General features: G+C 41.6%; 1 protein-coding gene across 13 annotated transcripts in view; it reads left to right on the forward strand.

Moving 5' to 3' along the window:
* CADPS (calcium dependent secretion activator) overlaps nt 1-15,715 on the forward strand; it is a 334,379-nt gene that overhangs the window by 208,959 nt on the left and 109,705 nt on the right. For all 13 annotated transcript variants that reach the window (XM_079958109.1, XM_079958115.1, XM_079958104.1 and 10 more), the window contains exons 14-16: nt 12,354-12,455; nt 13,854-13,917; nt 14,756-14,879. In XM_079958109.1, the coding sequence (XP_079814235.1) occupies nt 12,354-12,455; nt 13,854-13,917; nt 14,756-14,879 (290 nt within the window). The remainder of the gene's footprint in view (nt 1-12,353; nt 12,456-13,853; nt 13,918-14,755; nt 14,880-15,715) is intronic.

Here is a 15,715-nt window from a genome sequence, read left to right on the forward strand (position 1 = left end):
TGTCAGTTGACTGCTTAGATGTTTCATTAGGAAAAACTACTTTCCAGGCAATGACAGAATTTACTTACTTTCTGTTTCTTAGAAAATCAAAAAACATTTTTTAGTTTATAATATAACTTTATAATATTATTTTTCTTCTCCCTGAGATGTATAATGGAATTTCTTTCTTTGGGACATAGATAGAGTGTGTATTCAGCTTCCACGATCTTATTGTGTGAATTCATCAAGCTTATTTATGTGTGAAATGGATTGGTTCTATATCCGTTACTTTTAATCTAGGGACGTAAAATTCCTAAAATAGAATTAGGGGTGTACAATCAAAGACTTGAAACACAAGCCACCCAGAACAAGCCACCTGCCACTGCCACCTCCTCCTGCACACAGCTCAGGAATTGGATGCCACCCACCCACCCCTTGCCCTAAAGGTAGCTCTTTTGTGAATGAAGTGCTACACTTATGGGAACAATTGTGTGCATTGAACCCTATGCAGAAGGGGCCAACTGGATTGGGCCCTGTTTATGTTTGACACAATCCATGCAGATCCCTTTCAACTACAGTATATCTCAGTGGAAGTGACTTGAGACCATGCTTTACTCTCTCACTGAAATGAATGTTTACAGTAGAGAAACGCGGCAATAATTGTACAATTGTTAATATTTGTCTGTAGTTCATTTGCACCGTTTGGATAGTTTAAAGTACCGCATATATATGTGTGTTTTCGTTTTATTTTAGCATGTAAGGTTAGCCCCCTCCCCCAAGAGCTTTTTGGGCAGAATATCTGTTCCCCTTTAGTTTTGCTTTTTCGACATGTAATAAGACTCTGAAAGAGCTTGGGTATGTGCTGATCATAGGAGAGCCTTGTGGAGGATAAATACTGTGGCAATGAGGACCCCTCCCTCCTCCCGCCTCTGCTACAATTTTGCCTCCCTGTCCAGATGTCAGCAAGGCAAATGCAGCCATGTTCACTGTACCTAATTTGGTTTCCCTTCCACAGTTTAAGCTTTGCTTTTCTGTCCTAGACCAAACCTTTACTATGCGTAAGTAAGTAAGTAAGTAAGTAAGTAAGTAAGTACTGTAAATGAGTGCCCTGACAAAGACTCAAAGGTGCTGGGACTAATTCACTACATTCCCCCTAGTCTCTCCATCCAGTGAGCAAAAGCATTGGGGGTGCTTTCCTTTCTGACCCCTAGGAGGGAGATTCTTTGAAGAACGTTTCAGCTGAGAGACTTTATTAGGAGGCACCTTCCATGTTCTGCCTTAAGCTAGGCTCTTTCCTGCCTCCATAATGAATGGCTGTAGGTTGCAGGCCTGCTTTGCTGTACAGTGGTACCTCGGGTTACATACGCTTCAGGTTACAGACTCCGCTAACCCAGAAATATTACCTCAGGTTAAGAACTTTCCTTCAGGATGAGAACAGGAGGCCCCATTAGCTAAAGTGGTGCTTCAGGTTAAGAACAGTTTCAGGTTAAGAACAGACCTCCAGAACGAATTAAGTACTTAACCCGAGGTACCACTGTACTGGTATAAGGCAAGGGGTCCTGCCCCTAACAAAGACTGCATCCACACTATACCTCTAAAGCACATTCAAAACTCATTTCCCCCCTCAAAGAATTCTGGGCATTGTAGTTTGCCCCTCAGAGAGTCTGTTAAGGATTGCTGGGAATGGTAACTCTCTGAGGGGCAAACTACAGTGCCCAGAATTCTTTGAGGAGGTTGAAACCTGCTTCAAATGTGCTTTAAACTGCTTTAAAGTTATAGTGCATTTGTAACCAGAGAGTCTTCACTCAGAACATGTGGGGTTTAATAAACCACACATTTCCAACACCTCTTCCATTTTTCTTGCATTGGTCACACCCTCCTTTATCCAGTCATCTAAGAAAAAAAAAGTACCAGTCTTTACCATGTCCAAAGACAGGGAACCAGAAAGATGGCGCAGAATGAAGAAACATTTCAAATATCCCACCTGCAACCCACTTTCTTCCCCATATAATTTTTTTTTATAAGAAACCCACTTTCTTGATTTGGTGCAGCATAGCTTTGGCCCCTTATCATTTTACATATATTAATTAAAATAGGAAATACTTCTTTGTGCACAAACCTTTTTAAAAAATAAACACATTTTTTTGTCCTGCCTTTTTTCCAAGAAGCTCAAGACGATACCTATCCCTATTATTCACACAATAACCCTGTGGTGTATGAGAGACTGATTTGCTCAAGGTCATCCGGGAAGATTCTTGGCTGAGCAAGGATTTGAATCTGGGTCTCTCATGGGAACATAGAGATCAGCTAGCTCAGTGTTGTCTACACTGGCTGATACTGGCTCTCTGGGAATTCAGAAAGAAGTATTTCCCCAATCCTATCTGGAAACACAAGGGATTGAACCTTGGACCTTCTGTTTTTAAAGCATGTGTTCTACCCCTGAACTATGGCCCTTCTCCAATCTTATTCCATCATTCTAACCTTGAGAGACAGTGTGGTGTAGTTGTTAAGAGCGGTAGACTAGTAATCTGGGGAACCAGGTTCGCGTCCCCGCTCCTCCACATGCAGCTGCTGGGTGACCTTAGGCTAGTCACACTTCTCTGAAGTCTCTCAGCCCCACTCACCTCACAGAGTGTTTGTTGTGGGGGAGGAAGGGAAAGGAGAATGTTAGCCGCTTTGAGACTCCTTCGGGTAGTGATAAAGTGGGATATCAAATCCAACCTCTTCTTCTTCTCTTCTTGTGCTTTTCATGCAGTACTGCTTATACCACCTGATATACTGTGAAGCACCACTGGTTAAAAGTCCTGTTCTAAACTATTACACCAATATTTCCCAGTTACCTACAGGACCTGAGGCAGTGTGCCTCTGAATACAGAGAACAATGGTGTTCTTGTGCTGGTGGCCTTCTCATAGACTTCTGGTTGGCTAATATGGGGGGGGGAGATGCTGGACTAGATAGGCCTTTGGTCTGATCCAATAGAGCTCTAGTTATATTCTTACTCGTTAGTTTCTATGAGAGGTACTAATGAACATGCTGCTTACCCAAGTAGTGGGTGTCAGCCTTGAGCAATGCAAGAGAAATTAGATCTATAGCTCTGCCTATGTTAGCCACAAAAATACAGCAATGACCAAGTATGCACATTAGCCCCTTCATACTGTCTCATTCAAGGTTTTCCCATGTGATGTGATGGTTGCAGCAGAACAGGCAAGAACCAGTAGATAAAACCAGGTGTGGTCATGCATGTTGGGAGCAGCACTCAATTTGCCCTTTGCCGGTAACAGCTGCATTTCTGATGTGACATGGTTATGTAATAACACAATACGCCTGGGCTTACCGCCAGGCAGCCATCTGGACATGCTCTTTGCATCATAATAGTCACAGGTATTGTAAGTCCTCTGCACCGCAAAACACTTTCAAGGGGCCATGATGTAGAAAAAGGAAAGAAAAGAGGGCTTTGATCCTTTAAATTTCACCAGTTCGGATCAGGTATTTATCAGGCTATATGTGCCTACTAATGGGCATTCTTTTTGCAAGAACGGGAGAGGTTATCATGAAAGGTGTAAAAGACACTGTGTTCATTTCAAAGCCACACTGGAACAGGCAAATGTCAAAGGGATTAACCCCAAAGAGCTATAATGTGTGTTTATAATTGCACACAAATGCATGCTATTGCCTCGTATAGTACTCCTTGGTTTAAAAGAAATGATTTTGATATATTTGCTTGAGCAGCATAACTAGCCCCCGAGGCACCGTGTACAATTAGAAAAGGGCATGGTGGGGGAGGTGGGGTTTCCAGAAAGACATCGTGGCCTTAGGACCTCTGCTCCTAATTATAATTTATAATTAACCCTGCGATTTGCACAAAGAAGCAGTCGGGGGGGGGGATATTGTCTTTGCCACGAGACCATTTATTTTTAAACTTGACAACTCACTTCAGAAAGATTTCTTTTGGGGCTGATTAATAATTAGTCAATAAGTAATACTAGGAGTAGACAGGGACATTTTAGCTTCTCGTGTAATGTGTTTACAATATTTTAAAATGCACACTATGAACAGCTAATTTAGGGTTTTAATATCTCATCATAAAGGCACCTTTTCCTGGCACTATCCCAACCTCCTTTTTCTCTGCACCCCCCAACACCCATCTGTACTATTATGCCCTATTAATTTCTCTAGCAGAATCCAAACAGTATCAAAATGGGGGGGGGGGGAGGGAATCTGCTACCGTTCAAGTCTGAGATATTTCCAATTCTGTAGGTTGACCTAAATTCATATAGAGGTGCCTGCACTGTAACATGTCTGCAATTCTTTGTGAGATTTACATAGAGATTTACAGACACCACAAGTATGACGTTTCTGTGCACTGTTTCTGTCCTCCCTCATGTTTTGTATTCCTGATCTGGTTCCAAGCATGACATAACTACATTTAAATGTGATATTATGTACACGTTTTTTTAATCATTGGAAATAAAATGGTAAAATACAAATTGCACAAGCTGCAGAAACCTGTGATTACACTTGTAAACATCAAATATAGAAATGTCTCGAAAGTGGCACCTAAACACACACACATCTACAGCAGAAATGTGGATTTCTTCTCCCACCAATAATGCCTTTTGATTATCGGTATATTCTGTTCCCTTTGACTGCTTGCTTTGCAACAAGAGAATGTTCCAAATGCAGCAGAGAAAAGGAAATCCTAAGAGCAAGAACGCCCCAAACATTAATTTGAAGGCAGGAGGAAGCACACATATAAAAATTGAGATAATATGATCGTTAATGACAATGGTTCCATTTCCCTTCAAGTATATAAAAATAAGTGCAGGGCTTTTAATTTATGTTTATATAATCATAGTGCCGTCTACAGATTTGTACTTAATTAATGAAATCATGGTGCTTCAGCTTCTGGGGAGATGAGCAACAAGAATTAACATAACTCATAAATTTCCAAAAGATGTGCAGCTGGGTGGTAGTATTTGGAATTTGACAAAAAACATTGGAAGTATTATTATTTGTGACATGGCTAAAGATGGGGGATTGTGAGGAGAGTAAAGATGACAGAACTGGTGCTAACCACTGTGACAAGGACTTGAAAAGCAGCCGACATGACATCTTTCCTATCATGCTGCTGAAAATGTCAACTTTGTGAAGGACAGTGAGAAAATGGTTTGCCGAATGTTTGAAAGGTAGATTCAAGAGATGCTCGTCATGTCAGATGTAATATAGTCCACAGCTGTTTGAGAAAGGAAGTCCTTGCAGTTGTGATGGCTCTTAGTTGGCAGGCCCTTCCAGACATCCAGGCGGCTCCAAAAATGGCTACAGTTGACCTGTAGATTGTCTGAAGTTTGTTGCTACATGATACACAGAAGCCAGCTGTGATATTTTATCATTCTTAATTCCGTCTAGTGTTGTGAATACATTTTTAAAAATAATAATGATAATAAATACACTGTTTCTGCTCACAGGTACAGTGCAATATACACCGCAAAAAAATACTTTGTAAGGACATGCAGACATATTATGTTTCACAAGTAGTTTTCACATGAGGTAATGAGTGACAATGCAGTTAACACACACACACCATCACACCATCTTATACCAGACTGGGCAAGTGGGGTTGGACTGAGTTGAAGCATCCCATTTTTCCAACTGAGCTGCCAAGCATAATTCCTTGGATGCACCCATCCAGGAAGTCCCCTGGTGGTACCCTAACCCAGCAGAAAGCCCCCAAACACCACCAGTGGTAGTAGGTGGTGGGTCATGCAGAGCCAACCTGCATTCTGCTAGATCCCGACCCACTCTCACAGTTATTGCTGGCCCACACTGAACTTGATCCAGACCCGGTCACTTCAACAGCATGGAACTGCTGCAGTGATTCTACCCAATTGTTCTGTCCCATCCCCTCACTGGCCACTGACCTGTGGCAGCTTTCTGATGCTGCTACAATTTAGTTGCAACTCTAGCTTCTAGTAGCTCAAAAAATGGATTAGGAGGCACTGGAAACTACAATCCCCATGTGTTCAAACATCAGTAGATGTAGCTGAAAATGCTTGGGAGTATCCAGGCCTTAAGGGTGAGGCCGTCAAGGCGTCAGCACTCCCCACTGCCAGCACCTTCCTTCTCAGGGATCTCTCAATGGAGAGCTCCTTCAGGTATTCCAATATTCTCTTTATTTTTGGTAAAATAAAGGTTTTTCTGAGGCAGCTTGGGAGACCCAAGCTAATCCACAAATAGATACAGTTACAGGTAGGTAGTCATGTTGGTCTGCCATAGTCAAAACAAAATAAAAAAAATCCTTCAAGTTCATACCAATGACAAACTTAGTTGGTCTCTAAGTTGCTACTGGAAGGAATTTTTAAATTTTGTTTCACAAATAGATACAGATATAGGTACATATTTAGTATTCTGGTTAAATTAGTCTGTGTTTTCTTCTTTTTTTCAACTATTCTCTCTCAATTAAAGAAAAAGGGTATTGCATTTGAGCTTTAGGAAAGGAGAGAGAAAATGTTGGTGAAATTGTGAGTGGGGCATAGGGCAGTTGTTGTGTGTTTACCTTTCAAGATTGCAGTGGTGTTTTGTGAACATGCTTTCTTCCATTCAGCAAGCCATCTCTCAAGTGGTTTGCATTCTTAAGCCTCCCCTGTTGTCCATCATTCCTGAAAACACTATAATATTCTTGGCAATGTATGGGAAGCTGCCTACCAGGTCTCTGACAGCTGTTGGTCTGTTTATTTTTAAAGTATTTACTTTTCAATGACTCAATGAAGATATATATATATATATATATATATATATATATATATATATATATAATGTGTGTGTGTGTGTGTGTGTGTGTGTGTGTTAAAAGAATGATTTTTCATGGGGGGGGGGGAATGGCAAGCTCACTTATCTCAGGTACTTGGGAGCCAGCCTCCCAGTTTCCCATGCTTCCATTAAAGCTCATGGGAAAATGTTATGGCCCTCCATTGCCGATAAAAGACTGCTCCCATAGGACTTTTTCAGATCAGGAAGTACAGGCAGCCATGACAGGGGAGTGCTGGGGAAATGTTCAATGGAAAGAAAAATACAGTGGTACCTCGGGTTACATACGCTTCAGGTTACATACACTTCAGGTTACACACTCTTGCTAACCCAGAAATAGTGCTTCAGGTTAAGAACTTTGCTTCAGGATGAGAACAGAAATTGTGCTCTGGTAGTGCGGCAGCAGAAGGCCCCATTAGCTAAAGTGGTGCTTCAGGTTAAGAACAGTTTCAGGTTAAGAACCGACCTCCGGAACGAATTAAGTACTGAACCCGAGGTAGCACTGTATACCCAACACCCTCAGTCACCAATAAAGTGTGCTCAACTCTGCAGAAAAATGGAGGCTACTTTTGTGAGGGAAGAAAGCTTTAAAGAAATTGGGCGGCAGGTTTCAGCACAGTGCTAGTTTTATTGCTCTGGTAAACTTCCTTGAGCCTACAAAAGGAGTGGCTCAGTAGTGTTTTGTGGAGTGCAGCAAAATAAGCAGCAGTATGGTGCTCTGACCCCAAACACAATTGGAAGTACTTTCTCCTGCAATGTGTTCAGAATCAGAGTGTCAGCCATTGCCATCTGTAGTCTGTGGTTACCATTTTGTCTTCTTTGGAAGAAGCCGCTCTCTCCGTAGTAAGCATGTAGGGTTCACCATAAGTTCTAAATTGATGTCTTTAAAACGAAAGGAGTACAGGAAAAGAACAAGTTTTTGAGCCACATTTTGTTTTCTTCTGCATTTAGACTCATGTCAAGACATTTTCAGTAACACACTTCATAGGTTACTGCTGCAATCAGGGAAAAATCACACATTGCGTTTAATAATAGTTTGACAACATGAGATGGGCAACTACACATGATGGGCTTATCACCTCCTATCTTGGATTTTTCCCTTATTGGGCAAGTGCCTGACAAGAGGCAATGATCTGTAATAACTTGATCATGCAATAACTAGTGGTAACAGTTTCACACATTCAGGTTATCAAGTGATAGCTACAATTATCACATCAGCAACATAACTTGTGTACTTGCCTGGCATTTGTCTTTCAAATCTTTTAATTTATCTCAGTAAACAAATATTTCCTATATCTTAGGCTGCCGTCCCTAATTAGTTTGAGAATTACTTTTAGTTAAACGGACCTTCTCTAAAATAAGCAGTTGATTTGAAAATTAGCAGTGCCCTTCATTTTGAGCAGTTAAGGTTCTGCGCTTGCATATTTCTTTGAAATTACAATGAGGCCTTCCATTTGGCCTTTTGAGGAGTGTCTCCAAGCACTGTGAGTTGAAACTCTATGCCATGGGTAGGCAAACTAAGGCTCGGGGGCCGGATCCGGCCCAATCGCCTTCTAAATCCGTCCTGCAGATGGCCCATGAATCAGCATGTTTTAACATGAGTAGAATGTGTCCTTTTACTTAAAATGCATCTCTGGGTTATTTGTGGGGCATAGGAATCCGTTCATTCCCCCCCCAAAAAAAAAATATAGTCTGGCCCCCCACAAGGTCTGAGGGACAGTGGACCGGCCCCCTGCTGAAAAAGTTTGCTGACCCCTCCTCTATGCTGTCACTTTCGTCTTATTGTAGGAATGCTCACTTACTATAAAACAAAAACATACCATGCAATCTGAAACATGCCTACTCAGAAATAAGCCCCATTGAGCTCAATGGGGCTTACTTCCAGGTAAGTGATTCTCAGACTGCAACTTTAGTGGTAACATTTTCTAGAATAAGGAATTTTAAAATATTCTAAGTGTTTCGGTAGTTAAATGTTTCAAATTAAACAGCCTGCTAAATTTTCATACAACTATATATTTAAGCAAAAATGAGGCCAAAACAATATACTTTTGTACTGCTTTATGTCTTCTCCTAGTGATGTTTCCAGTTGAGGCCTAAATCAATATTTTTATTCACCCAAGCTTGGTGTGTAAAATGTATACTGAATTCAAACAGTAATACCATAGAATAATCTAAATACATGGGGCAGAAACCTATCAAACATGTAAATCTCTCTTTTCCTCAATAGGACATATGTATACAGGATTAGTGATAGGCAACCCAATTTTATGAGTGTTTATTTTTGAGTGTTTAAAATTCACTTCATCACTTTGAATAAAAAAGACAAAAAGACATTTCCAAAGTATATAATGCCTTTGTTTTAAATGGGTGAGTTTTAACCATATTTAACATCAAGTGCTAATATTTATTATATTTTGAGGTTTCTGCATCTTTAGGTCAATGAAATATTGACTGTACAGATTGTATATTTTATATATAAAAAAAGTTAGGAGCATTCTGATTCATTAAAAGGAAAAATAAAGCTTACCAATTAACCCCTGACAGGAGGTTCATTAGAAGCTTTGTAATCCCTTGCCAAGTCTTTTGTATAGCCAAACTAGTCTAATACGAAGGGTTTACAAAGCTTTAATCCAAACACGGGAGGAGGCCTTTAAGTAAGAACATTTGTTCAGTTTTAAGACTTCTTCCATTACTCTTCCTAACAGAGAGAGAGACTTACAGTTACAAACTGAGTACTAGCACACAAGTCCACACACTAGGAAATTGCCAGTAGTAGGAAATAGTGTTGCTAATTGTCTGGTTTGTTGACTTATTTTCTGGAATGGATTAGAGTAGTTCATTACCTTTTGCATGGATTATTCAATGGAACAGCATATGACCGTGCCAGCCAATTTGGGTATACAGTGGTACCTCAGGTTAAGTACTTAATTCGTTCCGGAGGTCCGTTCTTAACCTGAAACTGTTCTTAACCTGAAGCACCACTTTAGCTAATGGGGCCTCCTGCTGCTGCCGCACCGCCGGAGCCCGATTTCTGTTCTCATCCTGAAGCAAAGTTCTTAACCTGAAGTACTATTTCTGGGTTAGCGGAGTGTGTAACCTGAAGCGTATGTAACCTGAAGCGTATGTAACCCGAGGTACCACTGTACAGAGAATTTGCACAATTCCCCAGATCTACAGTCGTGGCTTTTGCCTTTGGTTTTTGTCGACCACATCCATGTAACAGAGGGATCATAGGATGGGGAACTGTTTTCAACCTGAGGGACACATTCCATTGTGGGGAACCTTTCAGGGGCTACATGCCAATGGTATGTGGGAGGGGCAAAAGTGAGTGGGTGGAGCAGCAAATGTAAATTTTACCATTGTGTGGCAGGCTAGTGTCTACACACAGAGAGACACACTCCTCACACCTCTTCCAGGCAAAACACAAAAGGCAGTATTGTGGGTTTAGGGATACATCCCGACCAGGTGGAAGCACTCAAGGACCAGTACAAGCTCTTGCTTGGGGAGAGATGTGGCTTGGAGAAAGTTCCTAGGACCAGGCAGAGAGAACAGGAGGCCTGCATTTTGAAGTTTCCCACCCCTGGCATAACAATTAAAGCACAGCACTTTGATTTTGTCATGATATTCTACTCAGTATTGATCTAGAGTAGATTCCAATGTATAGTTAGCAGAGTAACAACTTAAACACGTTGCAGGATTCCCAAAAAAATAGACCAGAGGCAATTGTATTTCATCCAGCAAAGCTTTATTACTACTGAAGGCAAATGAGCATAATGGTCACAAATCCAATGCATTCAGGATTGGCACTGTCCATAAGAAACTCAGTTGCAGCAGACTTAACTTAAACTTACAATAACATAATAAGTCTAAACCTTAACACTAAGCATACAATGTACAGATTCAGGTAGGTAGTCATGTTGGTCTGACACAGTTGAAATATATAAAAAAACTAAAATATATATAAATTTTTTTTTTAAATGTCCAGTAGCACCTTAGAGACCAACTAAGTTTGTTCTTGGTATAAGCTTTCAGAAGTGTACCTGCACACGAAAGCTTATACCAAGAACAAACTTAGTTGTCTCTAAGGTGCTACTGGACATTTTATTTTATTTTATATATATATTTCATACTATGTACAGAATGCCACACCAGAAGGAAAAGAGACAGAAAGAGAAAGAGAAACCCAGGCTCCTTCTAGCCCTACTTTTATAGTCAGCATGATCATGACTGAAAGAGATAACAGAACCAGTTTAAACCAACTGTCCTCAGCTTCTCTGAGGGAATAACCCAAACATCAGGAACCTTCTGCTTATCTCTTTCATACAGAGAAGCTTCCAGAACCCTCTTGAATTAAGTAGAATAGGAAAGCTCTCTACACATCACATCAATACTTTCTGCACTAAGAAATGCAAACTGACAGATTTAAGTCAACTTGTGCTTAGCTGCTTTGCACATGGGTGGGAGTTTCACAGCAACGCATTACTTGCTGAGGTAAAATAATTAATTTGGTACTACTAGGCGTTGTTCAGAGAACTGCATTCTGCACGTAGGGAGAACTCTGCTTATTTCGCTGCTTTCAAAAGAAGCACAGATATTTCCACAGGAGAAAAACCTCGCTCCTCCTTTGTACTTCCTCACACTGCATCGTTCACACCTTTGATCCTAATAACTGAAAGCAAGTAGGCCAGGATCTAAACTGGTGTGAGTCCCACTCACACACAAGCTCCGCCCTTTCAAGCAGCCCACCCCATAATGGGGACCCTATCGCTTCAAGTGAGTTCTGCCTAAGTACAGTACATCACATGAGACTGGAAGAGAATGAAGCTGTTTTTGCTTGTTGCCAAAATCATATGGGCTCACCTGTGAAGAGCAGTCGCCACCCTGCATACCTGATCCAGAGGTGGCTTACAGATATGGGCCTCAGATGATGACCTCAGGTTCACATGGGGAAAGGCAGTCTCGAAGGTATGGAGTAATATAAGATATTCAGAGATTTGCCTCCCACACAAGTTACTTAGTGGCAACACAATTTACTGCTTTGGCCTATTGCCTTTATTGAGGCTGCAGTGAATACTATCCAAGAATTTCAACCCAGCAGGGGTGCCCAGTGTGGGGCGAAATGCCACACTCACACAAGGGAGGTGTGGCTTGGAACTAGCAGTGACCTTGAAGTGAATGGGGGTACTAGTTGTGGTGTCTGGGGGTACTAGTTGGAAGGGACCCCCAGAGTCATCTAGTCCAACCCCCCTGCAATGCAGGAATATAACTGGAATTATAATCCCTGTCATTGTTAGCCACTAGTTGTGGTGTCTGGGGCTGGTGGAAGCTGGAATCCAATTATATTTAAAGGACCACAGGTTCCCTACCCCCCCATCCCCCCCAAAACACAGATGCTATTCAGGCTCTCTGGTACCACTGATTTCAGGTAATTCAAGTCTGGAAACCCAATATTCAAATACTCTTATTTATTTGTATCATTGTTTTGACTATAATGTGATGGATTACAGTGCTGATGATTCATAAAAGTCATGAGGTAAAATGCAACTTATTCATAGCTTTTCTCCTCCAGGCCTGATGGAATAGGAACGGTAACAGTAGAAGAAAAAGAGCGGTTTGAAGAAATCAAAGAGAGGCTGCGGTTGTTATTGGAAAATCAAATCACACATTTTAGGTAATGACTGATGTTTCACCTTCCAGACAAAGAGCCAACTTGCTGCGTTTCAGATGCTGCAGTGATGATTACTTGCATAAACAGCAGGAACTTTTAAAGTGATTTTAGTGTACTATATGTTAGCATATAGATGGCACTGACAGTTCAGTCATAGAGATGTTACACAGAAAATGTAAAATGGAATTATGTGTGCATTTTTGCCATGAAAGGTTTAGAATAGAAGTCTACAGTGGAATGTCTCCATGTTATAAACTATTGCCTTTTTCTGTTTTTATCTTGTCAGTACTTATTAACTAAAAGCAGCCAGAAGATTGGGGTTTTGGTTTTTATAAAGTAATGCTATTCCAGTTTCAAAACCAAAATAGCAATTTCTTCCTCTCCCTGCCCCTCCCCACCCCCCTGCCCGCCTTGTTTTCCTTATTGTGTGGACAGGCGGAGTCCCCAGATCCCGAGCGGTCCCCCCCCCGTCATGTGGAATAACGACTCAAGACAATGTGCTATGGGATTAAATTGGCCACAACTTTATTAAATTTCAAATGTGGGTAGACCTTGGCTCAGGCATTGGGCGTTCTCCCTCCCCAGTCCCCAGCCGGGGACCTAGGGAGCATCAGGGTTATCCAGTATGTGTGGGGGGGATGGGCCAGCTCTGGAGAACATATGTTCAAGCAGAGATAGCCGCCCCCGTCACGCCGCCGCCGCAGGGGAGAGCAATGACGACCTTTCAGCGTACGGTCAAAGCCTCCCTTCAGAAACCCCTTTAACGGGGAACCCTTGTATCGCCACCGCAAAGAGGAAGATGGACTAAAGGATTCCGCCCAAGGCCTGATACTGCCAAAGTTGTGACATTTTGCTATGGGAAAGGCGAAACCTGCCAATGCAGGGAAATTCCTTTCTGGCCCTTTAACAGCGACCTTGACGTAGCAGCGCCCGCATACCTGTGAAGAAAAGTTAACCTGCAAAACCTGTGAAGAAAAGTTAACCTGCAAAATAAGACATTAACTGAGGGTGGGTAGGGTGGGAGAAGCTCTGGAGCCAAGTGAGGATTCCCAGGTAAGATCCTCCCTGTATTGTGTGGGCAGGTAATCCCTCCCCTACCTGGCCTGGTCTCCTAGGCAACGCTTCCCCCAGGTGGGATTGGACAACTGCCTGAGGTAGGCGGAGACCTCCAGGTATCCCACCTGAGGGAAGGCAAAGCCAAGCCTATGCTGTTGGAACCGCTCCAGATCTAGGGGCTGCGCGCGTCCACACAAAGGGCGCCCCCCATTTTAAGCGGGGAGCGGTCATTCACTTTGAAACACATAAGCAGGGAGTGACTGGGACTTGCAGTATGGGTGTAAATCATTTGTTAGCTTTTAAAACATTTTGCACGTATCCAAAAATGCTATGTATTTACCCTAGGTATTGCTTTCCATTCGGCCGACCAGAAGGTGCTTTAAAAGCCACACTATCACTCCTGGAAAGGGTAAGCGTAAGGGTCCTGAAAGGTTGGTTTTTAAAAAAAATCCAGTTCTCATATTTGGCTCTTTTCATTCAGCGGAATTTATATTGACTTCGATTATATATTTGGAGTCTGGATGCCATTTTCCTTCCAATCACATTGGAAATGAGTGGGTGAAGGGGCTTTTCATCTCCTGGCATGTTTGTGTGTGTCATTCGTTTGAGCAGCGTTCTTCAATACACCTGCTCTCTACTTGGGACACACCGTGGTCCAGATTTCATGGGTTGGTTTGGTTGGGCTGGGTTCCCTCTTGGCCTCTCCTGACTCTATGAGCAACACTAGCTTAAAGCTTCATGTCCACGTTATTTTATAACACCTAGAATTCTAACTGCAATTTTCTGTGCCATTAAGTCATCGTTTTATCCTGCTAGCAGAAAAACCTGAACTCTTATTAAACTCAGCTCTAATTGAACAAGTACTTTAGGGCTGGTGCAATTAATGCGTACATCTAATAATAACGAACCTTGTGAACCGATCATTTTATCTTAACATCCCATGCACAGGTAGCCTAAATGGAGTGCCATCCAGATGTTGCTGGATTTCCACTCCTAGCAGCCCACTTCCTCACGTTCCTCACGTTTTGCGTTCCTCAAAACGCAAAACACCTAGAACCATGGGCCAGGGTGATCAGGTTCAGTAGTTCCCAAGATGCAATGGGCAATGCTGTTGCTGCCTGTGTTCTAACCAGTAGAGGGAGACAAAGGGCACTGTGAACCCTTCGAAATCTTTTAGGTGGGTGAAATGGAAAACAAAAGCAGTTAATTTCAAGATGACACAACAAATCAGTGTTTCTTATATCAAGGTTTTGATGAAAGACATAGTTACTCCAGTCCCTCAAGAGGAGGTAAAGACCGTCATCCGTAAATGCTTAGAGCAAGCTGCATTGACTAACTATACACGGCTCTCAGAGTATGCCAAAATTGAAGGTAAGGCGATTTTGCTACTAAAATTAACGCTGGTTTCCTGTTTCAGTGAGACGACTAAGCTGCTTTTTTAAAAAAGAAGAAAAAGAAAATAAAATCAAAATATGCCATAGCTTGCAGGATAAATAAGGCTAGGGTAAAATCTTCCTCTCTTTTTTTTAGAACATGAAATGGTACACAGGGTAATTACTTTGCCGGAGAGTAAGCATGTTTGGTCACTTGTACTATATTCATATGTGTTGTGTTGTTGTTTTCCTAGAAAACAACCATTGAGATCAACATAGTATGTCATGTTTTGTAACTGGCATGGGAAACACAGCTAATCGCTTGTGACAGCGGAGTTCATGAAACAATGGAAATATCAAAAATTAAATATTTTTAACTGTGCACACTCATTTGTAAGCCAGCTTAGGATGTCTATTTATTTATTTTCCTGGGTAATGTTTTGCCACCTCCTCTTTTATGCATAGCAGATCTTGTCAAATCAGTTGGCCCTGCACTTGCATCAGATTTCATTCTTGTCACTCTAAATTCGCCACAGCTGATATTATTGACCTTTTAGAAGAATAACAACTAGTGACCAGAGACACATGTAGCTATCAAAAAGACATTTTTAAACTTGCTTGAAGATATGCTTTTGGCAGGAATTCTATACATGCAGATAGATCTTTACACATTAATCAGTTTTCATTGTTACCTTTTTGGCTGCTGTACAGTAATTTGAAACTCCTACACAACACGACAAATGCCTTGCTGTTAGATGTTTAAATTGAATTATGTGCTGTGGATTTGGGGTTCTTGTCATGTGTGAGCCATGAAGCTTTGCTAAATAAAGCAAT

The sequence above is a fragment of the Podarcis cretensis genome, assembly GCF_951804945.1.
Source record: "Podarcis cretensis genome assembly, chromosome: 2".
Lineage (NCBI taxonomy): Eukaryota > Metazoa > Chordata > Lepidosauria > Squamata > Lacertidae > Podarcis > Podarcis cretensis.